Genomic DNA, 27,412 nt, shown 5'->3' with positions numbered 1-27,412 from the left:
TCATTAGGCTGGTAAAGGAGATTGGTCAGTCAGTTGGGACAGTGGCGTACAATAGACGGCTCGCTGTAACAGAACGGGGGGGGGGGCACCGGAGGGATGAAATCTCCATCAAGTCATGTTTTTGAGTGTGTGGGTTTGTATGTGCTGGGGGGGATAGGACAAGGTGAGTCAGGACAAAGAAGATGGCTAAGCGAGGCCAGTGGAGTTCTGTCATCAGCTATTGACATGTCATAGTTAAAGCCTATGGTTAACCGGAAGTTTCGATTAATGGGTACATAAAGCACTCAAAATATGTACCGCATTCATGAAATGTCTCCAAAATTGCGTTAAAGTCCAGTTTTTGTCGTTTTTTGTGGTAACGGGTGTTTTCTAACGTCGTTCGGTTGTGACGTCACGGTAGGGAGTCGTGGTTGAAGGTAGCCTCAGCCTAGTACTAGAACTATGGCGTCTAACTGGGATGAGGAAGAGGTGGCAAGAACCACAAATTACATTTATGATGGCCCACAGCCGTATAATTTCGAGCCTGTTAGACGTGAGGGGGCGAATGAGGAATTGCCGAGGATTGATGGCCGTCAAAGCCAATTAAATTCATGGTCAGAGGAGAATAGGTGGAGAGTTGATGAGGTGTCCTGGTGAGTTGCTATCATTTAGCAATGCAGCAACGAGCGCTTGAGCTGTCCCCCCTCCCCGGATAAACCCTACGATTAGTTATCCCACGTTTTGATGGTTGCCTAATAGCTCCAGTAACTACCGGTACATATTTTGCCTAGTCTTTATTTCTAAGCTTTTACATATTCCTCCGGTGAAAGTGTTGTTGCAAACGTACCCGGTAGCCGCCGATCACGTAGGCTGGTCATGAATTCAGCGGTGATTATTTTCGATTCTACTCCTCGTGATTGATTGTCATTGACACCATCAGGGTACCGCTTACAGAGAGAGGGAGAGTAGTAAGCGTGTCTGTGTCGCTGTGTTTGGCAGGTGTTTGTGTGGGCGGTGCCGTCCTATGGAATCTGTGGTGGAGAGCTTGTGCTGTAGGGAAGTGAGTGCGTTTTGGTCGCTGGTCGAGAAGCTCAGCCCAAGACCAGCAGATGTGACATGCCTCACTCAGCATCCAGGATTTGATGCATGCTGCCTGAATCCGTTTGTGCTTAAGATAGCGTACACACATTTCAAGCAGGAACATGGTCCCCTTCAAGCCAGCACGCACGAGTATGTTAATTGTTTGTTACTTTAGCATTCTTTTTATAGAGTCCTATGAACCAACTTAAACAGTTATAGGCGACTAGAGATGTGTTGCATAGACAATAAACATGCATGCAATTTTTTTATTTTCCAACCTATTTCCCTAAGCAATACCGGTACACTGCATACAGGCAGGCTATACGATGGGCTTATGGAGTTCTTGGCCTGCATATAAGGAAGCCTCTACCCTCCTGTCTGGTTTCAGCCATCAGGCAACAATTTCAGAGTGGTGACCAGACCTATCATGGCTTTCAATGGCCTCGTTTGGATGAAGAATAAAAACCATATTGGCACATACAACATGAATACAATTATTTTTCAGTTCAAGAATTAACTCATGCTAGTTGTGTTGCGATCGCTCAAGCGCCTTTAAAATGTTATAAAATACACAGAACATGTGAATTCATATAAAAACAGTTTATTAGGTCATCCCAAGTAATGGGGATCGATTACTGAAAAAAGGGACAGGTTGAAAGGCCTGATAAAGTAAACAAATCAAGAAAAAAAGGGTTAGGCACAAAGAAACCAACATAAAATAATCTTGCAATAGTTTGGTCTTACCTGAGAGTCAGCACTCACACAGCACATTCTCTCACTCACTCACGGACACATACATGCAATGATATCACATAGAGCAGACGCATAGTGTGATCCAAGAGAAAAGCGCACACAGAGGTCCCTTTCGGATTCTTACAATTTTTTTTATGAATTATGGGGCAAATGAAGCTGTAATGGAATGATTTGTGCACACAACTAAGTAAAAAACCCAAGCAATAAAAACAAAACATGCGACATGCAGTGGGGCGGTAACCATGGTGATGCTGATAAAGGAATGAATGGGTTACAGCCAAAAATAACCAAGAGATAATGTTAGTCCTCAGATGTTAGGGTCAGCGCAAGGGGTTAAAATGTAAGGTTATAATAAACTTCCTGGAACAATCAAAAAACCCAAGCAATAAACAGCACACAAAGAGAAAACAAAACATGCGGCATACAGAAAACCACCACCAAATAAAATAACATATACTTACTATATACATATATACATACTCACAACTAAATGATTGGCCTGTGTGGGAAAAAAACTATGCTAATTCAATTTTTTGTAGCGTGACTGCTGGGCTAGAAAGAGGCTGACGGCCTCCTCCTTGGGAATTTGTTCGAAGGATTTGGCGATGGGGGCGGGTGCACAGGCTGACAAATTGGCGCTAACCTCTTGAAGAGCCTTGGGTGAATCCATGTAGCTCTCCCGAAGAGCCTCGATTAATGACGTTGCATAACCTGCAGACATAATAATGATAAAATACTGTATAAAGATCGATGTCACAGATGTCTTGTGCGCAAATGTCAAAATATGATAGAACTGCATGACACTGCCTACCGTATGAGGCCTTCTCTTTGATGGGCACAACTACCCAGGCACCTTTTCTGAAACGTGGATATCGCACGCTATACCTCTCCAAACCATCGCTTCTTCGTGCGGTCTCTCTGTTCGCATTATGGTTGTAATGCAGCGCCGCTAAGAGAAGCCTACAGAATAACACAGTTGAGAACACTTTCGAAACCTGGTGTATGTATCATCAAATACGGCATTGTTATTCCATTGGACAGCACTGACCTGCTATACATGCCCTGGTATGAAAACCCAGTGTGCTTGGGTGCGAAGTGCAGGATCAGGGAGTGGAAGGCTTCAAGGGAGTAAGTCTGGTGCTGCGGAGACAGCTGTCGAACATCCTTCAGTAAGGATGTCCTTGTGATGATACCCTCCAGTTTTACTGCTGCCATTGAGCCTGCAAGAGACCAAGATAGGTAGGCACACACACAGCAGACATACAAATAGACAGATATTTTTTCTCCAGTGGAAACACATGAAATTGTCCTGCATATGAATTATAGCAAAAATATTTACAGTATACAGAATGTTATGAGATCCCCAGAGTATGAAATAATGATTTAAATGGAAACCCTGTAGAGCATTCATAATGCCACATACTGTGTACTGTACCTGGTTCCAGCCACTCTTTATCTCGTTGATCCCCCTCCAGAGGGGCATGAGCGCAACTGGAGAAGGCAGGGGTGTCATGGTCGTGGATGTCCTGAATGTGATTCACCAAGCTTCTCCATTTGGCCTCCATCACAGCTGGATTGCCATCAGGGGTTGAGGCTGCAGTCCAGTACAGGTGGTTTACTATGGCTGGCCTCCACAACTGTAGTTGTTCACACTGTCTGTCTTTTGAGGCTGTATCCAAGGCCTTCCCCAGACCTGGTTTAGAACAAATGGTATTAATCGAAATGCAATAACAAAAACTGCTTAAACGTTCCAACAATGGATACATACTTTTCCCAATGTGCCAGACATCAAAATAATGCTGTGTCCCTTCAGGGCACAGCTCTTCTCTCACCCATTTGGCAACCTAAGGAGTAAAGAGCAAACTTTTGTGGATGCTTGCACTGTCTGGCCCTCAGTGCATCAGCAAAGCACAAACGTCCAGCCTCAGTGAAATTCATAAATCTACAATATTTTTCTTTTTGTAAATACCTGGCGATGTCTGTCTGTGATGAGGGTTGACAAATGCAGGTCGTTCCGCCTCAGCAAGCCGATGCTGCGCTTGAGCCCCTCCATCTCACACCAAGAGCTGTTGGGGACCTCTGAGCTCTGCAACATAATATAAGTGTAAGTGTAGCTCTATGCATGGTTGTACACGTGGAAAAGTGCTATATTAAGATGCAGTCCATTTAACAAATTGCAGAGAGTTCATTTCTTTCTGTCTAATAACATCAGGCTTACCTGAACAAGCTGAACATCAACCACCTTGTTTACTCTGTCCTCTATCAATGTGTAGGAGCCGTACTTTGCACAGTGCCCTGGAGAATCTGACCTGGGGATAATTAGAAATTAAAATTATGTTTCAAGTTTTTAATAACCAGTGTCTGTAAAGACAATCCACCATGACATCTGCAAATGTAAACTAAAGCCGCCCTGCATGATAACAAATAAAGATAAAAAGTGCAACTGGTCTATGAGCTCTCGCACAAACAAAGTGTGGAGAACAGTATTAGGATACAAAATTAACAATGACATGAGATTATTAAAGTTCATACCCCTTAGTGGCAGCTAGCATAGAATCAACAAATTCTGCTTTACCTGCAGTCACCAGCAACAACTAGGCCTCCATCCATTGCCTTGAGGTCACTAAAATTCTTGGCCTGCTCGTTCTGCCAGGCCTGAATGATGACGGGGATGGTGTAACGGCGCTGATGGCGAAAGAAAGTGCTTGCGCTGATGCACTGAAGGCCAAACAGGCTCATCATCCGTAATGTCTGGGTGGCTAAACATCCAGAGAAATGGATGGCCCCGCTTAAAAGGAGGTTACAGGTTGGCATATTCCTGTTTAGGATCGGCTGGTTTTGCCAGAAACGCTGGTAGCCACATGCACAGACCTAGATATTTAGAAAAAAAAAAACATGACAATCAGTGTATAACACTCAAATATGATGGCATCATAAACCCACAGACTAAAGCAAGCCTGGTACATACATTGTAAATTAACTGGAAAGACTAATTTGAAAAAGAAGCAACGTCAGCACCAACCAAGCTAGCCATTATAAATCCACAAGATATTAGACTGTTATAGCAACTAATGTGGATAGGAGGATGCACTGATCACTTGCAATGAGCAATGTGGGCAGACAGTCAGGGCTATTCGATTTTAGTAAGATATTCTGATTTTCTAATCAGATATGGCCTGCAGTGTAAACAAAACCCTACCTGCTCTATTTTAACAAATGTTCCTTCCTGCTGCACGATTCTACTATCTGACTTCTCACAACAGGCCGGACAGATGGCAAACAGGGCCATGAGCTCCTCTTGGCAAACAATGAATTTGTCAATGCCACTACAACAAAAAAGAGGGGGGGGGGGGTGTCAGTCAAACTACAGATGCCGGTCGCACAGAGAAGAACGTTTTAGCATAGACAGTACAGCCGGGGTCACTATTAGGTCGACCTTGGAGCGCCAAGTTACGACCGACTTAGTGTAAGTCCTGTTGGGCACTAGGCCGCCGGCTACCACCTCAGTCTAAACTAGGACACACAACACATTAAGTGAGTCAATATTCCAGCCCCACACTGTTGGGCAAAATAACCTGCTGAGTACATCACATGTACATTATAAGTATAGCTAACTCCTACCCTAGCTTAATGAGCACATCACATGGCAGTCAACTTACAATATAGTCAACTTTTAACACATAACACATACATGAGAATATAGTCAGGTCAAGGCCGGAGCCGAAGGCCCCATTTCCCAGGCTGGCAGATGGTGGACACTCAGACAATGCACCAGTCATCCTCAAGAACGGGAGAGCCGCATTAATTTATCACACAGGAGACACTTTGAAGCCCTCCCCCGTTACCTGCCCATACCAAGGGCCTGAGAGCCACATTAAATTATCACACACAAGACAGTCCGGGGGGCACCCCCCGGTTTAATTTACCACACAGGAGACACGAGGAGCTCTCCCCCGTTAGGAGGCATACACAGCAGGGCCTGGGAGCCAAGGCCAAACAAAAACACACAGAACCATACACATCTCAAACGCACACACCTCATCAGGAGGAAGATACAGTATAAGACTGTATCACACAGAGACTCTTCCCCTTCTTCTGAAGCAGACCTTCCACGGAGGCGAAGCTCCGGACGAACCATCAGCGCTGATTAGGGACTTAGACATATTCGATTTCTCACGCTTATGACTCTGTATAACCGTTGCCACTTTACTTAATAAATCCAAGGTCCTCGTGCCGACAGACTTTATTACCTCTCCGTCTCATTTCATCTGGTCCAGTAACTAGACAGACCGTTTTTCCCTTCAATTTGGTGACCCCGACGTGATTTTTTCTGAATTGAACCGCAACTGGGAAACGAGAGACGGAGTGCGGCACGACCTCGGGACCCCGGAGCACCGGACCGATTCCTGCAGTCTCACCTCGCGGCCGCCCAACAAAAGGTAGGCAGAACCTGTTGATAAAATCCAAACTCTGCATAGTTATATAGGAACCACATTAGGAGGTGAGACTGTGAGAGCGGTTCGCTACGGGATATCTCGTGGGGACGAATAGGACTGCATCCCAGCATTTCCCCATAAACCCGATTGACCCTGAACGCGTGACACATCGAATATCGGCTCGTTGCATGGTGAAGGAATACCCACGAGACCATAGGGCCTATAAGAATCGGGCATAGTGATACAAGACTACCGATGGCCAAGTAATGGATGTGTAATAAATACACCTATGTCTTAAGGGGGTTAGAGTCCCTCGGGTGGGGTTAGAGTCCCCACCTATGTCTTAAGGGGGTTAGAGTCCCTCGGGTGGGGTTAGAGTCCCCACCTATGTCTTAAGGGGGTAAGAGTCCCTCGGGTGGGGTTAGAGTCCCCACCTATGTCTTAAGGGGGTTAGAGTCCCTCGGGTGGGGTTAGAGTCCCCACCTATGTCTTAAAGGGGGACTGACGGACAGACACCTGAACTGACGCAGACTAGGGATAGCAGAGACCTCTCACCCCCACCTTCACGACCAGAGAGACAGTGTGTGTGTGCGGGTGAAAGAGAGAAACAGAGAGACAGTGTGTGTATGCGCGTGAGAGAGAGAGAAAGGCTGTGAGCGACTCTGTGTGTGCGCGGGTACGCAAGAGGCGATGTTTTTGTGTGTGCGTTTAGAGGAGACAGAGTGAGAAAGGCTGTGTGCGTCTCTGTGCGCATGTACGCAAGAGGTGATGTTTCTGTGTGTGCGTTTGGAGGAGACAGAATGAGAAAGGTCTGTTTAGGTGTGTGTGTGAGAGGGAGCGAGAGAGATAGCAAGGAGAGATAGCAAGGAGAGCTAAAGTCGGAGGACGATCGAGAGGGACCATTTTCCCTCTAGACAGTTGGAGGTAGCGATAGAGTGCGTGTTTTTCTAACAATGAACGGTTGTTTCAGGACCACGAGAAGGGGCTCTGTATGGTTTTCAGGCCCAGAGTGTAATCCCCTTTCCCATATGTGTAGTCCTCCCATTTGAGGTCCCCGTCCACCATATTTGAAGTCCTCTACTCCACCTCATGTTGTAGTTCCCCTCCCTAGAGTTGTATGGAAGTTAGAACCTGTGAGGGTGTTTTGGTTCGGCCTGACGAGGCCTGTACCAATTTCGGTGGTCAGCTTCTAGTTTTGTGTATATAGAAATTTGGAAAGGGAGAGCAGTATTAAGTTATATATAATAAAGTGAAAAGTAAATTGTGAATGAAGGGACAGAAGGATCTTTTTGTGTGTGAGAGATAGTTATTAGGTCTTGTTCCATGATGGGGAGTTGATGATGTTGCATTCCAGGCTTATCTGTTAACGGTCCTAGCTGCTGCTTGACCCCAAGGGGAGTGAGGAAGGGTGAGAGAGAGAGAACACATTTCCCCCCCATTTGTCGACCTACACCATTCAGGCAGAACAGAGAGACACACTAACACACAGTACAGAGAAAGGAAATAGAGAGTGTGTTCAACTGAAAGTGTGTGGTGGCCATACGCCATAAAATACCACATATCCAAGGAATGCAGGTAGAGCTCTGTTGAGTTTTCAGGCTTTGATAAATTTGTAGTTCCCTGTCTGCCATGTTTGAAGTTCTTTGTAGTCTCTGTCCATAGGTTTCACCTGAACAACCCCTCTGCTGGCCGAGAAAAGGAACTACCCATGGTTTCTCTCACACCCAGCCCCCAGAGCACGCTCGCTTTCAAGGCGTTATGGCCGCAGGGAGACACGCAGAGAGAGAGAGAAGCCACATTCCACCCTTATCTGTTGTCTTGCACCAAACAGCACCCCGTACTGAGGAGGGAGAGAGAGCGTGTTCTCCTGAAGGAGGGAGAGAGTCACAGGGAGACACGCAGTGGATATTCACATTATGGCTAATTTGTTTTTTCTTTAAGTTTAGTTTTTATTTTGTTTTTTGTCTTCCTAGGACAACAGTAATGATAATCTAATGCAATTGGACTAAAGAAGAAGGTTTGCTATTAACTAAGTCATTATTATTATTTTCACACAGGAAAGAATAATTGAATAAATATGGATATGATAAAGATGAGGATAATAATTAAAAATATATGCATAAAGTAAAAACGTAATCTTGATAAACTGTACAAGTAGGACTACACCAATTAAAATATAGGGTAAATCTCTTTGGTCAAGGATGACGGGGATTGGCGCTACATCTGCTGGGAAGGGATCCTACATGCTATGTTGTCAATTTGGATTCGGAAGTAGTGGGTTTACCTTTCAAATGCCACTACTGCTGCTGCAACACTTTAATAATTTTAACTCTGATAAATGACTTTTTGTTTTATAGTTTCCCTGAGGTGTATCTTTTACGCACACACACGCTGCATAGGGCAGTTGGGGCTGAAGACTCTGTCTCCATCCCTCCACTTTGCGATCTATACCACCATATGGGTGGGGATTGATTGTATCCCAGGTATGGCATCCTGCAGCGAGCCAGTATGGAAGGCTGGTTAGCCGACGACGGGTAAGATCCCACCTTGACACCCGGGACGACCTAAGGCAGGCACAGTCACGATTACTTGGCATAGTCGCTGTGGGCACTGGCTCACTTGATCATGAAGTGACGAGCTGCAACAATCATGGGAAGTGCCGGGTGGGGTGTAGGGTGGAGGAGGAACAGGAGTCAGATATGTCAGCTCTTGCAGCAGAGGTGGTCTTGGAACGGGGCATGTCGCGTTTTATTTTATTTTATTTTACCTTTGTGGTATAGCAGGCCACTTACGCATGTACGTTTTTTCGGTTTAGTGCATGACTTTGGAACAGCGTGGTCTCAGGCGGCTGATGGTAAACCCACCCATATTGGGCTTTGGTTTTGGACATACTGGTTTCGATTTCCCTTCCCAAAAGATTGGTTTTAGTTTGCTGATGGTTAAGGTTAGACGTTTCGACGTTGGTTGCACCAACGGCGTTCTTAGATTTGCTTATCATTTAATGCGCGTGGTTTTGACCATTGCGCAAGGGGTGAGGTATTGAGGAGAATTAAAAAAAAATAATAATAATAATAATAATTAGAAAACAAGGTTTTTCTTCACCATACTTGCAAACAATGATTGACATCCAGCTAAATGAGTGTGAAATACAGTGTTCAACAGATGGGTAGAAGCCATCCCATCAAAAGACCAAAGTGGGACTACAGTAATCAAGTTTCTGACTGGAGAAGTCAAGACAAGGTTTGGAATTCCGTCAGAAATAAGCTCAGACAAAACGTTTGTTCAGAGAACACTCAAACAAGTGATTCAACATTTGCATGTCAAATAAAGACTAGATTACACCCCAATCCTCAACCACAAGGTATGGTGGAAAGAGGAATGGGACGCTTCAGACAAAGATTAACAGAATTAAATTAGAGTACTAAATTAAAGGACTAATGCACTACGATTGACACTATGAGTTATCGCATGAAAACTAACAGAACGACACATCTAACCCCGCATGAAATGCTTAAGGGTCGACCCATGCCTTCACTTAACATTCGAGGGTGCCAAAAGGGACTTCCATTAGAGTAATTAGAAATAGGATTAAGGAAAATATGTTTGAACATCTAACTGTTGTACATAAGTTTGTAATTCCAGCAAGAGAAACACAAAGTTCCAGGGCCAGAGGAGGAGCCAGATGCAGACACGCCCGGAGCCGACCAACTACCCAAGGATGATGCAATCAGATTTCGGCAGGGATTGATGGAGAGCCCAGTGAGCGATGGGCACTACAGGTGCAGCGGGTGCCGTCCAGGCTTACCTGGGGATCGAGTATACACCGGGGAGTTTGGACGAGGGACCACCAGAGGGGCCCGACCTGATCTGGCTGGAGAACATGGAACAGACCCCTGCCCCACTGTCCAAGGGCCCCCCACGCAATGCAGCGCACCAATACATGAAGATCATCCGGCCCCGGCGTCCTCTTTCCACCACCGTATGCTGAAACCCCACCACCACACCCCCCTCCCCCCCCCCCGCCTGTGACGTGCTAGTAACCTCTCCAGGTGGGCTGCCCCATTCCCGTCCCCGCCAACGGCACCACCCCCCTCCCACCTGATGCACCCACGTCGCCCGGACCAGGGATCTGCGTTCCGGTACCAGGGGCTGCGGCCCGTTCCCTTAAGGCTTGAGGGCGCCCCTGGCTGTATTCGCTTCTGTACGCTTCACTGTTTTTAGCCGCTCCCATATCTATGCTCGCGTCTACGCAACCGACGCCGGGAACGTAAATGTTGTTGTTTATATCGCTGTCCCACTAGATGGAGCTCGGGGATACACACGGGCGAGGTTCCAGGGGCCTTGATTGCCCGTTTATCAGATGAGGTCCTGAGCGCAGTTGAATAAAAGGGTCTAATGCTCAGGTGGCGCCTTGCAACCACCTGCCCGTGATGACGCTCAGGACTATTCCATGGTTTTAGTTGTTCCCGTGCCCCGGGCCTACCCTGGATACCCCATGCGTGTGATTGCTTATTGTTATACGACCAGTTAACTCCTCCTCACATCCTTAATGTGTGGTCATCTAGGGATGGGTTGAGGGGGATTGCCATTCGTTGTGTACCTCATGTCTTTCTGATATTATTATTATTATTTGGGGACACGTTTCATGGTTACATTTCTTTCCTGTGATCGTTAGTGTAGTGTTTGTGTGATTGTTGCATTTTGATATTGTTATTGTTTACTGTTAGTCTTATTGCTGCTTTTTGCTGATACTGTTATTGTTTGGAGTTTGTTTTATTGTTGCATTTTGTTGTTATTGTTATGGTTTGGTGTTGGTTTCGTTGTGTGGCCAGCTTTGTTGTTGGTTGTTGTTTTTTGGTATCGTTTGATATTTGTTTTTGTATTGTTGTATGCTTGTGGTATGTTCTTTGTGTATTATCTGCTGCCAGTATTGTTGGTATTGTCTGCTCGCGATGTAAGGCCGGGGTGGATGCCACCCCCTAGGTGGGGTGTGTATGGCATACCCATGTCTGAAGCAGGGGTAGCGTTTCTCCCACGTGGTTCCCCATACACCCGGTCCAGCGAGCTGTTTTCGTCCCAGGCTCATGGTTGTTTGTTTTTATGGTCATTTGCCTTCTTTCTGTTATTTCTAATAATGTTATAATGGTAGTCCCGCGCTGGAGTCCTATCCCTCGTACCCCTAATGAGTAAAAGTCGTCTTGCGACGACTTGAGGGGGATATGTTGGGCAAAATAACCTGCTGAGTACATCACATGCACATTATAAGTATAGCTAACTCCTACCCTAGCTTAATGAGCACATCACATGGCAGTCAACTTACAATATAGTCAACTTTTAACACATAACACATACATGAGAATATAGTCAGGTCAAGGCCGGAGCCGAAGGCCCCATTTCCCAGGCTGGCAGATGGTGGACACTCAGACAATGCACCAGTCATCCTCAAGAACGGGAGAGCCGCATTAATTTATCACACAGGAGACACTTTGAAGCCCTCCCCCGTTACCTGCCCATACCAAGGGCCTGAGAGCCACATTAAATTATCACACACAAGACAGTCCGGGGGGAACCCCCCGGTTTAATTTACCACACAGGAGACACGAGGAGCTCTCCCCCGTTAGGAGGCATACACAGCAGGGCCTGGGAGCCAAGGCCAAACAAAAACACACAGAACCATACACATCTCAAACGCACACACCTCATCAGGAGGAAGATACAGTATAAGACTGTATCACACAGAGACTCTTCCCCTTCTTCTGAAGCAGACCTTCCACGGAGGCGAAGCTCCGGACGAACCATCAGCGCTGATTAGGGACTTAGACATATTCGATTTCTCACGCTTATGACTCTGTATAACCGTTGCCACTTTACTTAATAAATCCAAGGTCCTCGTGCCGACAGACTTTATTACCTCTCCGTCTCATTTCATCTGGTCCAGTAACTAGACAGACCGTTTTTCCCTTCAACACACATCCTTTAAGGAACTTATAGATGAGTGCAATTTTAAACCAGCCTCGCTGCCAAATAGTATTGGCAGTGCCTACCTGAATGTCTGCCATTAGTACGGTATATATTTTTTGTTCAGCCCAGGTTCTAGCTCTATGCAGCTCTATAGAGCTGTGCCAACACGAAACATCTTGAGTCAATCTTCATCACTCGTTTAATTAGTTTTGCAAACATATAGATCTTCTTGGCCCCGTTCTTTCAGAGGCATCTGATGCTACACCTGTGTGGTGCTGCCGTTGTTTGAATTCCGATGTGTTTGTTTGTGTGCACAAACTGTCCAGCCTCCATAGCCCGATTAGAAGGTTGTGTTTGTGTGTGTACCATATTGGCAGAGATTGCTGAACAGAGGGCTGCAATCTATATCATGCCAAAACAGCTGGGATAGCAACATTAATTAGAGGCTTGAGTATGAAGTTTTGTGTTCCATGCTTATTAAAGAGCTATTATAGTGTGAGTGGCGTGGTATGAAAAGCACTGGGCTTGAACGCCTCTCTGTCACCAAACAAAACAAAGTACAAAGTTACACAAATATGACATTTCCGATAATTACATTAGCATGGATTACAATTCATTAGCATTACATTAACAACATAGCATGCAATTCATTTTGAATTATTATAAAATATATGCAAACATTTTCGGACATAAACTAAAGGAATTGTAGGATACAGAATATAAAAAAATATATATGAATGATGATATCAGACTTTCAATCTGGATTTATGGTTATTCTAAATCAGGGGTGGGCAATTAATTTTCCCAAAGGGCCACATGAGAAACAGGGACTGTTGTGGAGGGCCGGACCAATAGGCTAAATTCAATTCAGCGCAATATTAATTTGATCTCTTTATAAAACGCAGTAAAATGTAGGGTATTTGATAAGCTGTGAATGGTAAGAGTAAATGTTAAGATAAGAATATGAAGAAAATAAAGCAGACATGGTACAAAATGCAGTTATGTTAGTATTTAACTAACATCCACAAAAGCAATTGTGAAAAATTAGCATGTTTTTAAAAATTTTCAAGGAACAACATTGAATGAACTTGAGCAATACACAAACAGTAATACATTTTTTTCATTCAAGCGATACATATTTCATAGTGACACAGGGAGTGCCGGATCCATAAAAAAGGTGCCGGACCCAACGTCGGAGTTGCCGGAACAGTTCTGGCGTGTTCCGGCTCAAATTAAGCCCTGGCGTTTACTCCCTGAAGTCCAGAGTGAACGGAAACCCAGACGTTGGATCCGGAACCAACCCCGACGTTGGCTCTGTCGGAGCTCCAGTCGGAGCTCTCGGACTCCTGCCGGAGCTCCCCGACTCACGCCGGAGCTCCCGCCAGAGTGTTCTATAAATCATATAAAACGCGGCCAAAAGCTGTGTGCGCCTCCGGATGATATTATGAACCCCTAAGCGACGGCGTTGGGTTCTCCGACGTCTCTGGTACTTCCTTAAAGGGGTAGTTCGGAATTTTGGACATAGGGCCTGATTCCGAAGTGAGCATTGGTATTCTATATCACTGGAGACAGTTTTCAACACATTTCATTCAGTCCTTCTAGTTGCAGAGTTCACTCGTGCTAGGCTAGCGCAAGTCAACGGGCAATGCTAGCCTGCTATTAAAAACAGTCTTACCCACTCCACAGTACACCCGAGGTAAATCAATTATAACGACAGACTATACATCTAAATGTCTGTTTATAGAATAATGTTAGAAATAAAACCAACCTTGCATTACATTGCATTTTGAGGGAATTGCGGGGTCTCAGCAGCAGTGTTTATATTCCTGTACGTAGGCTACAGCAGCGGCGGACTGATACCTAGGTTACCTGCCGCTGTCATTGCTACAAACGCAGAGTACAGTGAACAAAGGAATTCTACAAGCGTATTAAATTAACAAGATATGGCCACGTTTGGAGGGTGTTTTGATGTCAAAGCCAGTAGCAACAAGCCACAGTTGAGTCCTTTCTGGATCTCGCACTGGAAATTGGTGGAAACTTTGTGGTGCCCATCTGTACCGTTTATTTCTACAATTTCTAAAAGCACACTGAACCATCATGTTGCCTAGTCGTTCAATTGCGCTTCTGTCCCACGCTTCTCTGTTTACGTTCTTCTGTCGTGATTCGGTTACAAACCTAACCAGCGCATAGTAGAATTCCGCTTCTGCTGAGAAAGTAGTCCCTCGATGATTCATGCGATGCATGGTTAGTTTTATTTCTAACATTATTCTATCAACACAGACATTTAAATCTATAGTCTGGCATTATAATTGATTTACCTCGGGTGTACTGTGGAGTGGGTAAGACTGTTTTTAATAGCAGGCTAGCATTGCCCGTTGACTTGCGCTAGCCTAGCACGAGCGAACTCTACAACTAGAAGGACTAAATGAAATGTGTTGAAAACTGTCTCCAGTGATATAGAATACCAATGCTCACTTCGGAATCAGGCCCTATGTCCAAAATTCCGAACTACCCCTTTAACAAGTAAAGACTTAGACTTGTAGGGGTTATCGCAGCCATGGTTGAGAATAAATTGCCGGAAAGAAACTTTGGCGTTCACAAGAAGCCCCTCCTCCACACGCGAGTTTATTTCTATGTCCATGGTTTATTTGCATGATCAAACTTACACAAATCACTCCCGCAAGTAAAGTTTGACTACTCTTGCGAGCAAACTCGCAATTCGGCAATTTCCCCCCGGGGATCAATAAAGTATTTCTAATCTAATCTAAACTCACGCTGCGTCGCAAAAATATTAGCTTTGTAGTGAACCCACAGTAAGCCACTTCCTTTCGTTTGCATGTCACCATGTGGGCCACTGCTGTGGCTTTCAAACACGCGTTCTTCCCGATAATGCTATTCACGGTTAGTTCTCTTGGCTATGTTATTCACACTAAATTCAAATTTTATATATAAATATCAGTGTGGATTATTTATTAAAAAGCCACAATACTATGGTCCTTGGAACCCTAAACAGTGTCACATCCAACTTCCTTACATAAATTCCAATTTTCAAGTCTAAGAAAATGTGTTTGATCGTAGCCCTAAACTATATCTTCAGATTTAATTAACATTGAGTGCAGAACATAAGAAAATATATATTCCAGTGTTTCCCCCAGTAAATGTCTTAGTCAAGGTGGTCAAGGAGCGGGGGGGGGGGGGGGGTCTCCCTGGTTAAATTCAATTAAAAAAGCTTGATGTCACGACCATTGTTGTGAACACCGATGCATTATTGATCTTTATTTTTACACCTGATGGAAGTATGTTTTCTTTCCCTACGAGAGTTTTCTACTTTGTTAATGCATAATAATTTAAAAAAAAAAAAAAAAAAAAAAAAAAGAATTTTGATAATTTTTTTTATTTATTTTATATACATTGGTAGTCAAGGCGGGGCCCTATTGTTGATAAGGCGGCCGCCTTAACAACACAGTGCTGGGGGAAACACTGTATTCTGAAAAAAAATTATGCATCTATGATTTCATTGGAATATTTGGCATTTGGTTAAAAATGATGATTAATAAAGCAATAATCTATAAAAGCGGTTGATTCAAACCGCTTAATGTCAGAATTGGATACATTCAAAGCATGTATCCAATTCAATATTGATCTGCCTGCAAACGGGCCTTCATCTATTATTTTTTATATTCATGTTTAATTTACTTTTTTACGTCTCTCCGTCTGGTGACTGGTCTGGCTTCGAATAAAATAAGACAATGATCCGAGAGTTTTTTGTTATATACTTTTTTCATTTTGCGAATAGCCACATCCAAGGTGATGACCAGGTCCAGTGTGTGTCCCCCTGGATAACGTGTTGCCCCATGGGTATGTTGATTCAGACCCAATCTAACCAACAGGTCACAAAACGTTTGGACCGAGGGATCTTCGGGGTTGTCCATGTGGATATTGAAATCACCTGTGATGATGACGTGGTCATACCCCTTCTTTTTCAAAATGCACAGCAGCTCTTCGAAGTGGCGTACAAACTCACCAAAATGTGCCTTTATTTTTTTGGGAGAAATGTACAAGTTGACCAGGACGACGGGAACTTCCAACTTGTCGTTTTCCAGGACCATGGCCACAATATCAAACACTGGTTTGAAAGTTGGGCTAAAACATATTCTTTCCTGTTCTTTTTCCTTGTTTTCATCCTTGTATTGGATGGCCACGCCGCCATATACTGTGCCCTCCACGCCGCGGACGGGCTCATCCTGTCCGGCCTCATGGTGGAACTTAAAGGTAGAGGGACTAGCGGCCGAGAGCACCGTATTGTAATTTGAAGGGTTTAACCAGGTCTCCGTGGTGCAAAGGAAGTCTAATTTGTGATTTTCGATGACTTCTAGTACCTCATCAATGTGTTTGGACATGGACCTGACATTGAGAAGCGCACCGGGCAAATAGCCTTCCCCGTCGCTACTCTCCTTGTCGCTCGTGGCGAAGCTGGTGCTGTACTCCTCGCTCTCGATCCCCAAACTGCTGGCAGTGGTGTCATTTTCGCTCACGCTGCTGACAGTGGTGGCGCTTTCGCTCTTTCTGCGTTTTACATCATCCTCATCTGTCGTGAAAGAAAAAATATATAGGCTATATTTATTTTATATTTTTGTATACTTATCTTTACTATAAGTACAAGTTATGTACGATTTCAATCATTTCAATTTCATTATTACCAAAATCGCTGAATTTGCTTGTTTCATGTTCAATTGGAGCGGTGAACCGTGAGGTGCGGCAGAGGTACTGGCTGCCTCACCGCACTGTAAAAGCAAGAGGTGAGGCAGCCAGTACCTCCGTACTGAAGGAACTCAGAATGGACTTCATTTACAAGTAAAGGTGCATACACTGATGCAAATACTGCAGTAAATCCTTCTATTTGTATTGATGGAGTGTTATTAATTAGCAATTGTGGAATTGCGATGGCAAATTAAGAACAAATGGAGCAAAATGGGCATTTTCTCTGAGCCGCTATAAATTTAACGTTCTTCCTTGGACGAATATTTACCCTAACTGTGCGTGTGCGTGTGTGTGTGTGTGTGCGCTTTGCATTCTGAGAATGAAATCGACCTTCCCTTTTAATTCTATGTTTTAGACCAGTTAAAACAAAGTCATTAGAGGAACTACATCAGTGTGTGTGTGTGTGTGTGTGTGTGTGTGTGTGTGTGTGTGTGTGTGTGTGTGTGTGTGTGGGTGTGTGCAAGCGTGTGTATAGAATGTCTATATGGAACACAACCAGTAGTCAATGTGCAAGCTGCCAACTGAATGGTGAATTTAAGCTACTCTATTGGGTTCGTATATGATTATCTCTAAATCTGACTCTGAAAAAGTCCGGGCCTCACCGGCCAAAAACCTCACCGCACGTCACTGGCTGGTTCTGATTACTCTGGTTACCTTGATCGTTGTTTGTCGCCTGGTTTGTCTGCTGGTTCATCAGTTCAATGGCCATTTCCTCCCTGAGAATGAACAATAGAAAGACGTGAATGTGTACAACAGGGTCATTTAATAAACCAAAGTTGTGATATCTCCTCCATAGCCTCTCTGTCAGGACAACCACTGCTGAATGATGGAAAATGTGTCACTGCGCCGCTGATTTGATCGCATGGCAGGAAAGTTGCCACCGAAACCCAGTTTGTAACTTTCATAACACTACACCACTTTAGGTTCAACCTAAATGTGGATTTTGTGCTCAATTGGTCTGTACAACTTACACACATAAAAACAAAACAATAAAAAGATGTGTCCCCCTCCCGGCCCCGACTAGCCCCCCCCCCCCCCGAATCACACTGGCTGTCTCGCTCAGTGTCCACAACCTTACCGTTTTTAAAGGCCTGTGTCTCACTTGGTATTGCTCTCTCTATAATAGCTCTGGTAGATGTAGGTTGAGTAGTTACGCAGGAATTTCTAGCTGTTATATATTTATGTATTTGTTGAATTACAAAATTACAATGTGATTTGAAGAATTTAATGCTTTTTAAGATTCAGTTACGTTTTATAGTTAGTCACTAAAGATTAAGCGTGGTTCATTTGTTTTACTACACATTTAAGTGGCTATAATTATGCATCGGCAGAATTTGATAGGAAATGAAGGACATCCTTAATTCTGAAATCCTTTATATTGAAAATGATAAAAGATGGACCACAAAAAAAAGAATAATTTAGAAAAAAGTTCTGTTGTCTGTAAAGCATTATCTGACGTTGCATCATTGGATTTGAGCAACATAATAACTTACTCTTTAGACATTCCACTGGCTCCCACGTGTAATGTTCCTTCCAATTCAGATGAATCCATATCTCTTACTTTTTCACTTTTTGCTGCTTGTTCTTCAGATTTAGGTTTGTTAGATTGAACTCCATTTCCTGAGCCGCTATTCCCCTCAGTGAAGTTCTGGCAGAATTGAGCAAAACTGTCGAACAGAAGGCGAATGGGGCCACCGCTCGCAGATGTGGCGAACCCTGGTGCGCCAAACCCCATCCCGTCAGTCGGTGGTGATCTTTCGTTGTATCAAGAGCTTGATGAAAAAACAAAACAAGGAACCAACCTGCAGCTTCCGATGAAAATAAGCTTTTTGTGTATTTCCTCAACACAAATAACAGAGAACACAGGAGAAGACAAGGTTCACTCTGTAAGAGGGTCTGCGTGTGAGTGCTCTGGGTTCATGAGCAGTAACTTATATGACAAGAAATACAGAGGGGAGGGGGGAGCAGGTCTGCTCCCCCCACCCCTCTGTATTTATTGTAAATACAGAGAGGAGGGAGGAGCAGACCTGCTCCCCCCTCCCCTCTGTATTTATTGTAAATACAGAGAGGAGGGGGGAGCAGGTCTGCTCCCCCCTCCCCTCTGTATTTACAATAAATACAGAGGGGAGGGGGGAGCAGATCTGGGGCCTGTACTACGAAGCTCGATTAGAGGGTTAAGGCCTAAATACACCGGCGCCGCACAGCAGCGGCGCGCATTTTACGCGCGTCAAAAGCCGCCCCTAGTACCAACAGGAGGCGGCGCGACGGCCGAGCTGCAGTATAAAATCAGGAAGTCACCTGATTTATTGCCTGATTCACGTCTTTGTTAGCACTCCGTAAAAGTAGTCCGGTAAGCGTGTCCGGTTGCTAAGCGACGGGACATGGGTGTTTATTAATGACGTGTTCGCGTATCGTAGTGTCCTCGCGCGTCCGGGAAAATTGTAAATGAGTAGGCTACTATTAGTACTTTTGCAGGCTGAACGTTAAAATACTTCTTAACTTAGAGAGACCACTCTCTCCCACCAGTCTTGGCTGCGGACTCGCTTCCAAATTCCTCTTGTTTGCGACGGAGCTGGGGGTAGATATAAAGATCTGACGAGAAATTGACGTAGCTGCGCTGTCCTCCTCCTTCTTAATTGAAGGAGCAGGCAGAGAAAAGCACTCTTCTCTGCCCACTCTTCTCTGCCTGTGCTTTCATTAAAATCAAATTTTAAATCCCCGATAGTGATAAGACATCCATTTTGTCGCCGCCGGTCCAGAGATGTGTCAGGTGTGCTCGAGAGACATAACGGACACTTTTGTTACTGCCATGTATACAGTACATTCGGATCACATTTTAGGAACAGATCTATGTCGCATAGAAATCTATGCGGATCAGATGTGCCATGTAAACGCGGCTACTGTCGCTGGGGCTGGTCGAGAACTGCGGGTGGACGGGGCGTGCCACCCAACTTCGTCCCAGCCGTCGACGGGCCACTCTGTTCTTATCTTGTGTGCTGCCACATGCAGGGTCCAAGGGTCAGGATGCACAGACGTCAAACTTAGGCTGCTTTTGGAAAAATATGCTGACATGCACAGTACACATGTACACCATCGCTCAGTGTGCATAGGGATCAATGTAAGTTCAAGGTAAAGCTGTGACCTGGAAAAACGTGTTATGTAAATCAACATTTTATGTAAGTCTGACTTTGTATTATGTAAGGATTGGGTATATAAGGAGCAGGACGAGAATCATTCGGCAGTGTCTTTGCAAACCTCACTCGGCTTCGTTGTTGCTTGTTCGCGGGTAGCAATGAAGACTTCTGTCATACTTGATCCGGAGTCCTCGATTCCTCAAGCTATCTTAGTTTAGTTGAAGTGATAGAATTCGGTTATTTTCTACCACAACGTAGGTGATTTAAGTCATAAAACTAGGGGGGTCGCTAGCAATTGGAAACATTCAGGGCTGTAGCCCAGAAGTTAGAGTCCTTTTAAGACGGGGGTTTGGGGAGAAAATTCAGACAATCTGGCTGATGAACATGCAATTGTAATGTAGTTTGAGAAGGAAAGGAAAGGATTGTCATGTCTGACTCACGTCGGGGAAGGCCTACTGAGTAGGTTAATGTTTACGTTAAGGACAGGAAATTGCACACCAGAAGCCAAAATTAGACATTGGAATAGCCCAGGGCCGGTGTTTCAGTTCAACTCGTAACCGTGTTAACTGGTGACCATCAGCCGAATGCGTCGCTTGTTGTCGTGGCTACGCCAGCTGTTGGAAATCTGGAAAGATTCGTAGCTGTCCTTGCGAATGCCTCTTTGATTTGTTTTCAATAAAATGTCCAAAACATATCAATCTCATTCGTATTTGGAGTCTAATTGGAGGAAACTTGTCACGTAGAACCATTTTAAGCCGAAATAAATGGAAAATTGGTGTTTGTATTTTGATAATAAATACGGATTCAAACTCCATTGTGCCGTTGAGCCAGAGACTTGATCAGCTGCAGTACTAAAAAACACAACTAGTCTTCTTCCTAAGAGCAGGAGGCAGCCAGATCAACTTGTGACCCGACTGTCCATGCTATTATAGACCATGGTATTTGTCTCGTTTACAAAAAGAAGAGGCCATTACACCAGTTATTCAAAAGCTAATGTGTTTCCCTCCACTGCCTATAACCCAGCCAAAAACACTTATGCGCTCTTTCGCTACCATTTCGGTCGCCTGATGTGGCGTAGTCTCTTGCTCTGGATCGTCTCTTAGCAAAGCAGCGAGCTCGAGAATCAATGTGACGCAAGGCAGTATCACTCTGAGACACAACGTTTATCAGATCAACAAAGCATACCTACAGATCGTCCAAGGGATGATAGGTCTATCGCCCCTGACTAGTTATTTCAGTAAAGTATACGAGCGAAGTGGCAATGGATAGAAATGGCCATAAGACTGTTCTGGTAATACCGACCTTACCAAAACATTACCCTATACTTGACTTCCCTAAATCCTTTAACAGATGACCTGACAGAACTCGTTTCTGTGGGGAAAGGGAAACTGGGGAAAGCAGCACCTCAGAGGTGCCTTCAACATCCTTACTGTAGGCTACTGACAGCGATATATTCTTGTTTCTCTTTCTTCTGACAAATGTACTTATTGGAAGTCGCTTTGGATAAAACCGTCTGCTAAACGCCCTGTAGTACCCACTCATAAAAGCGCTATATAAATGCAATAAGTCGTTTGTTCCAAAAGCATAGTCTTTCTCTGTTTGTTGAGATTTGTAATTTATCAATGTATTCAGACGATCTCTGCTTCTATATCTGAAAATGTGCATATGTGTCATTCCCATGTCGTTTTATTAATGAATCCTTGTGAGTGATTGTGTCATATTCTTATTTTAACCGTGCCACTTTTCTGCTCAGGCTACTTTACTGAAATAACTAGTCAGGGGCGTTAGGCTCATAATCCCTTGGACGATCTGTAAGTATGCTTTGTTGATCTGAATAAACGTTGTGTCTCAAAGTGATACCGCCTTGCGTCACATTACGTTGCTTAATGCAATTAAGATTAAACAATTGCATTGCTTAATCCGATCTAGCTGTCCCATGTAAATGCATTCATTTCTAAAATCGCTGCTTTGCTTACAGAGACATCCAGTGAAAGGGGACACATCAGGCGACCAAAATGATAGAATGAGCGCATAACAGTGTTTTTGGCTAGTTTCAAGTAGATCTGGGGCCTGTACTACGAAGCTCGATTAGAGGGTTAAGGCCTAAATACACCGGTGCCGCAGCGCAGCGGCGCGCATTTTACGCGCGTCAAAAGCCGCCCCTAGTACCAACAGGAGGTGGCGCGACGGCCGCGCTGCAGTATAAAATCAGGAAGTCACCTGTCAATCAATCGCAGCAAAGAGACGAAACGCTGTCAAGGAAAGTGGATTTATTGCCTGATTCACGTCTTTGTTAGCACTCCGTAAAAGTAGTCCGGTAAGCGTGTCCGGTTGCTAAGCGACGGGACATGGGTGTTTATTAATGACGTGTTCGCGTATCGTAGTGTCCTCGCGCGTCCGGGAAAATTGTAAATAAGTAGGCTACTATTAGTACTTTTGCAGGCTGAACGTTAAAATACTTCTTAACTTAGAGAGACCACTCTCTCCAACCAGTCTTTGCTGCGGACTCGCTTCCAAATTCCTCTTGTTTGCGACGGAGCTGGGGGTAGATATAAAGATCTGACGAGAAATTGACGTAGCTGCGCTGTCCTCCTCCTTCTTAATTGAAGGAGCAGGCAGAGAAAAGCACTCTTCTCTGCCCACTCTTCTCTGCCTGTGCTTTCATTAAAATCAAATTTTAAATCCCCGATAGTGATAAGGCATCCATTTTGTCGCCGCCGGTCCAGAGATGTGTCAGGTGTGCTCGAGAGACATAACGGACACTTTTGTTACTGCCATGTATACAGTACATTCGGATCACATTTTAGGAACAGATCTATGTCGCATAGAAATCTATGCGGATCAGATGTGCCATGTAAACGCGGCTACTGTCGCTGGGGCTGATCGAGGACTGCGGGTGGACGGGGCGTGCCACCCAACTTCGTCCCAGCCGTCGACGGGCCACTCTGTTCTTATCTTGTGTGCTGCCACATGCAGGGTCCAAGGGTCAGGATGCACAGACGTCAAACTTAGGCTGCTTTTTGAAAAATATGCTGACATGCACAGTACACATGTACACCATCGCTCAGTGTGCATAGGGATCAATGTAAGTTCAAGGTAAAGCTGTGACCTGGAAAAACGTGTTATGTAAATCAACATTTTATGTAAGTCTGACTTTGTATTATGTAAGGATTGGGTATATAAGGAGCAGGACAAGAATCATTCGGCAGTGTCTTTGCAAACCTCACTCGGCTTCGTTGTTGCTTGTTCGTGGGTAGCAATGAAGACTTCTGTCATACTTGATCCGGAGTCCTCGATTCCTCAAGCTATCTTAGTTTAGTTGAAGTGATAGAATTCGGTTATTTTCTACCACAACGTAGGTGATTTAAGTCATAAAACTAGGGGGGTCGCTAGCAATTGAAAACATTCAGGGCTGTAGCCCAGAAGTTAGAGTCCTTTTAAGACGGGGGTTCGGGGAGAAAATTCAGACAATCTGGCTGATGAACATGCAATTGTAATGTAGTTTGAGAAGGAAAGGAAAGGATTGTCATGTCTGACTCACGTCGGGGAAGGCCTACTGAGTAGGTTAATGCAGGGCTCCAGAGTGCGCCTAATTTGGGCGCACATGCGCCTAGAATTCGGGGTAGTGCGACCAAATATTTTATTTGGGCGCACCGGTGCGACCGAACATTTATCTGGTATAATTATTATTATTTTATTTTTTTACAGAGCAGTCTATTCATAATATTGTAATAACCACGGAAGAGGCAGTGAATGAAGTATTGATTAGACAGCGATTTATTAGATACCTAATAAACCGTTGGAACACGCAAGACCGGTAACAATAGCAACGCCGGTAAACAAACCCGCGAAGCCCAATCCAGGGGCTTGTACTACGAAGCTCGATTAGAGGGTTAGCGAGGTATGTTGAGCTGAAAGCCTGGGTTAGCTACATGAAAGTCGATCTCTTTAAGCGTCGCTGTATCACCATTGGTGACTTACGCTCGCAACCAAACCTGGTCGGGAGCAGCTTTTCAGCGAGTCTACCCGGAGATCGGCTACTTATATCGGCGTGCGCAGCTTCCTAGCCTCTCCTCCGATAATGGCTTCACCATTTGTGGGTGTTCTCATGGACCACGGCGCACTTATCGTACAGGCGTCTCTCCGGAGACAGAGGGTTTTTCGGGACAGAACCGATCCCTTAGCATTGTCTGACGATATTCTTTATGAGAGATACAGATTCGGCATTTATTTAATTGTCAAAATATCAGTAAATATCGACGGTGCAACCGGTGCAGTTGCCCGGTTGCCCCCCCCCCCCCCCCCCCTCGACAACAACTCAGCGCAAGGCAGGCACGGTTCAACGCCCCCCCCCCCGTCAACAACTCAAAACTTGGGTGCACCATAAATGCGTGCTGGTGCACCCAAATTAAAACTTTAGGCGCACCAGTGCACCCAAGGAAAAAGTTAGTCTGGAGCCCTGGGTTAATGTTTACGTTAAGGACAGGAAATTGCACACCAGAAGCCAAAATTAGACATTGGAATAGCCCAGGGCCAGTGTTTCAGTTCAAGTCGTAACCGTGTTAACTGGTGACCATCAGCCGAATGCGTCGCTTGTTGTCGTGGCTAAGCCAGCTGTTGGAAATCTGGAAAAGATTCGTAGCTGTCCTTGCGAATGCCTCTTTGATTTGTTTTCAATAAAATGTCCAAAACATATCCATCTCATTCGTATTTGGAGTCTAATTGGAGGAAACTTGTCACGTAGAACCATTTTAAGCCGAAATAAATGGAAAATTGGTGTTTGTATTTTAATAATAAATACGGATTCAAACTCATAAAATTTTGGGGGAAAAATATTTCAAGATGAGATTCCATTCCATCGTGCCGTTGAGACAGAGACTTGATCAGCTGCAGTACTAAAAAACACAACTAGTCTTCTTCCTAAGAGCAGGAGGCAGCCAGATCAACTTGTGACCCGACTGTCCATGTTATTATAGACCATGGTATTTGTCTCGTTTACAAAAAGAAGAGGCCATTACACCAGTTATTCAAAACCTAATGTTGTGTTTCCCTCCACTGCCTATAACCCAGCCAAAAACACTGTTATGCGCTCTTTCGCTACCATTTCGGTCGCCTGATGTGGCGTAGTCTCTTGCTCTGGATCGTCTCTTAGCAAAGCAGCGAGCTCGAGAATCAATGTGACGCAAGGCAGTATCACTCTGAGACACAACGTTTATCAGATCAACAAAGCATACCTACAGATCGTCCAAGGGATGATATGTCTATCGCCCCTGACTAGTTATTTCAGTAAAGTATACGAGCGAAGCGGCAATGGATAGAAATGGCCATGAGACTGTTCTGGTAATACCGACCTTACCAAAACATTACCCTATACTTGACTTCCCTAAATCCTTTAACAGATGACCTGACAGAACTCGTTTCTGTGGGGAAAGGGAAACTGGGGAAAGCAGCACCTCAGAGGTGCCTTCAACATCCTTACTGTAGGCTACTGACAGCGATATATTCTTGTTTCTCTTTCTTCTGACAAATGTACTTATTGGAAGTCGCTTTGGATAAAACCGTCTGCTAAACGCCCTGTAGTACCCACTCATAAAAGCGCTATATAAATGCAATAAGTCGTTTGTTCCAAAAGCATAGTCTTTCTCTGTTTGTTGAGATTTGTAATTTATCAATGTATTCAGACGATCTCTGCTTCTATATCTGAAAATGTGCATATGTGTCATTCCCATGTCGTTTTATTAATGAAACCTTGTGAGTGATTGTGTCATATTCTTATTTTAACCGTGCCACATTTCTGCTCGGGCTACTTTACTGAAATAACTAGTCAGGGGCGTTAGGTTTATAATCCCTTGGACGATCTGTAAGTATGCTTTGTTGATCTGAATAAACGGTGTGTCTCAAAGTGATACCGCCTTGCGTCACATTGCGTTGCTTAATGCAATTAAGATTAAACAATTACATTGCTTAATCCGAACTAGTTGTCCCATGTAAACGCATTCATTTCTGAAATCGCTGCTTTGCTTACAGAGACATCCAGTGAAAGGGGACACATCAGGCGACCAAAATGATAGAATGAGCGCATAACTGTTTTTGGCTAGTTTCAAGCAGTGGGGTGAAAGCAGCGCTGAAGCAAACATTTTTGGTCAGCCACCCAATTTCTTCCATGGAAATAAGAGAACAAGCAGGTTTGTATTAACTACTTGGTGACTATCTACAGCTCTGCCGCTGTTTTGCCTAATTCATATGTGTGCATTTGTTACAGGAATACAGAGAGATCCGCAGGAAGAAATATTTGGAAGGGATAGAACGATGAGAATCTACAGAGATGGCTTTCTGGAAATGATAAATTTTTTCTTCGATAGAAACATCATCGATATCGAAGAGCTGTTTGAGCTGTGGGACTATATCACAGATCATTATGGCGTAGAGGGCGACTTTGACAGACATTCCCTTGAATACGATCTTCTCATTGAAGCCATTATAGAATCAATGGTATAATGTTTGTATAATTACTGTTATATAACTGTTACTGTTTCAATGTGACCCAGACCATATTTCTCATTTAACAAACATGTGTAGCTTATAATGTGTTGCAGGGCAGAGCAATTATATTCAATGGCTTAAAACAAAACCATCTGTAAAGATCAGTGAATGCATAGAAATCAATGACAAGTGGTGTAGATGGTTTTCCCTCTGTGCAAGGTCATTAGCCCAAGTCCTACAAAAAAATAACGACTGTAATAGCAGATGTTGAAGTTGTTAAATCGTTCACTAACCATTTGTATGGAACAATCGGTTAAGGTAAGTTAAGTCCTTGAGTCTCGACACTTTAGAGAATGTCTAGCGCGCAACTTGAATAAGCCATGTGCGATATTACCCGGGCTCCAGCGCAACTTTCCTTACCAGGTGATGCCTCAGGTAGCCTAGGACCATTCATACAGGAGCAAGCAAGAACGTTACCTTTTTCTGCCTTGGGAAACGAAAAGACGGACAATCTGTTTCCACTGTTAGTGCAGTTTATCATTGCACATTTACGAGGCATTCCTTGAAAAAAATAAAATTGAGTTCGACGGAAAGTCGAAGTTAACACGTTTCTGATTGCTCTTCAGCTTCAGATGCCGTCAAGAGGGGTCTCTGGTCGTAATCAGTCGCAAGTCCGTCCCTGACCAATCAGCATTCATTAGCAGAATGCTAGCGTGTATGGCCAACAACGGCCCAAACTGTAAGAAATCGAAAGGACTTAAGTACTCACTCATTTGACTTTTGAACCATAATCTATATTGAACTTGCGGAATCTACAATAAAATT

At 44.3% G+C, this 27,412-nt stretch overlaps 3 protein-coding genes across 3 annotated transcripts in view; all 3 read right to left on the bottom strand.

The window, feature by feature from the left end:
• The window catches only part of LOC115543897 (uncharacterized), a 979,736-nt gene that overhangs the window by 824,711 nt on the left and 127,613 nt on the right, over nucleotides 1-27,412 (bottom strand). The gene's annotated exons all lie outside the window — the stretch shown is intronic.
• Nucleotides 1,695-3,999, bottom strand: LOC115543896 (uncharacterized). Its single transcript, XM_030356563.1, has 6 exons — nucleotides 3,782-3,999; nucleotides 3,581-3,656; nucleotides 3,248-3,505; nucleotides 2,861-3,032; nucleotides 2,624-2,772; nucleotides 1,695-2,523 (listed from the first exon to the last, which is right to left on the bottom strand). The coding sequence occupies exons 1-6, from the start codon at nucleotides 3,905-3,907 to the stop codon at nucleotides 2,333-2,335; spliced, it is 972 nt and encodes a 323-aa protein (XP_030212423.1). The 5' UTR covers nucleotides 3,908-3,999; the 3' UTR covers nucleotides 1,695-2,332.
• Nucleotides 15,887-18,921, bottom strand: LOC115543895 (uncharacterized). Its single transcript, XM_030356562.1, has 3 exons — nucleotides 18,464-18,921; nucleotides 17,625-17,686; nucleotides 15,887-16,797 (listed from the first exon to the last, which is right to left on the bottom strand). Exons 1-3 carry the CDS (start codon nucleotides 18,703-18,705, stop codon nucleotides 15,902-15,904), a joined length of 1,200 nt encoding a protein of 399 aa, XP_030212422.1. The 5' UTR covers nucleotides 18,706-18,921; the 3' UTR covers nucleotides 15,887-15,901.

This window comes from Gadus morhua, chromosome 5 (genome assembly GCF_902167405.1).
Source record: "Gadus morhua chromosome 5, gadMor3.0, whole genome shotgun sequence".
NCBI classification, from domain to species: Eukaryota; Metazoa; Chordata; class Actinopteri; order Gadiformes; family Gadidae; genus Gadus; species Gadus morhua.
Note: the sequence above shows the minus strand (reverse complement) of the source record. Positions and strands in the feature narration are given on the sequence as shown.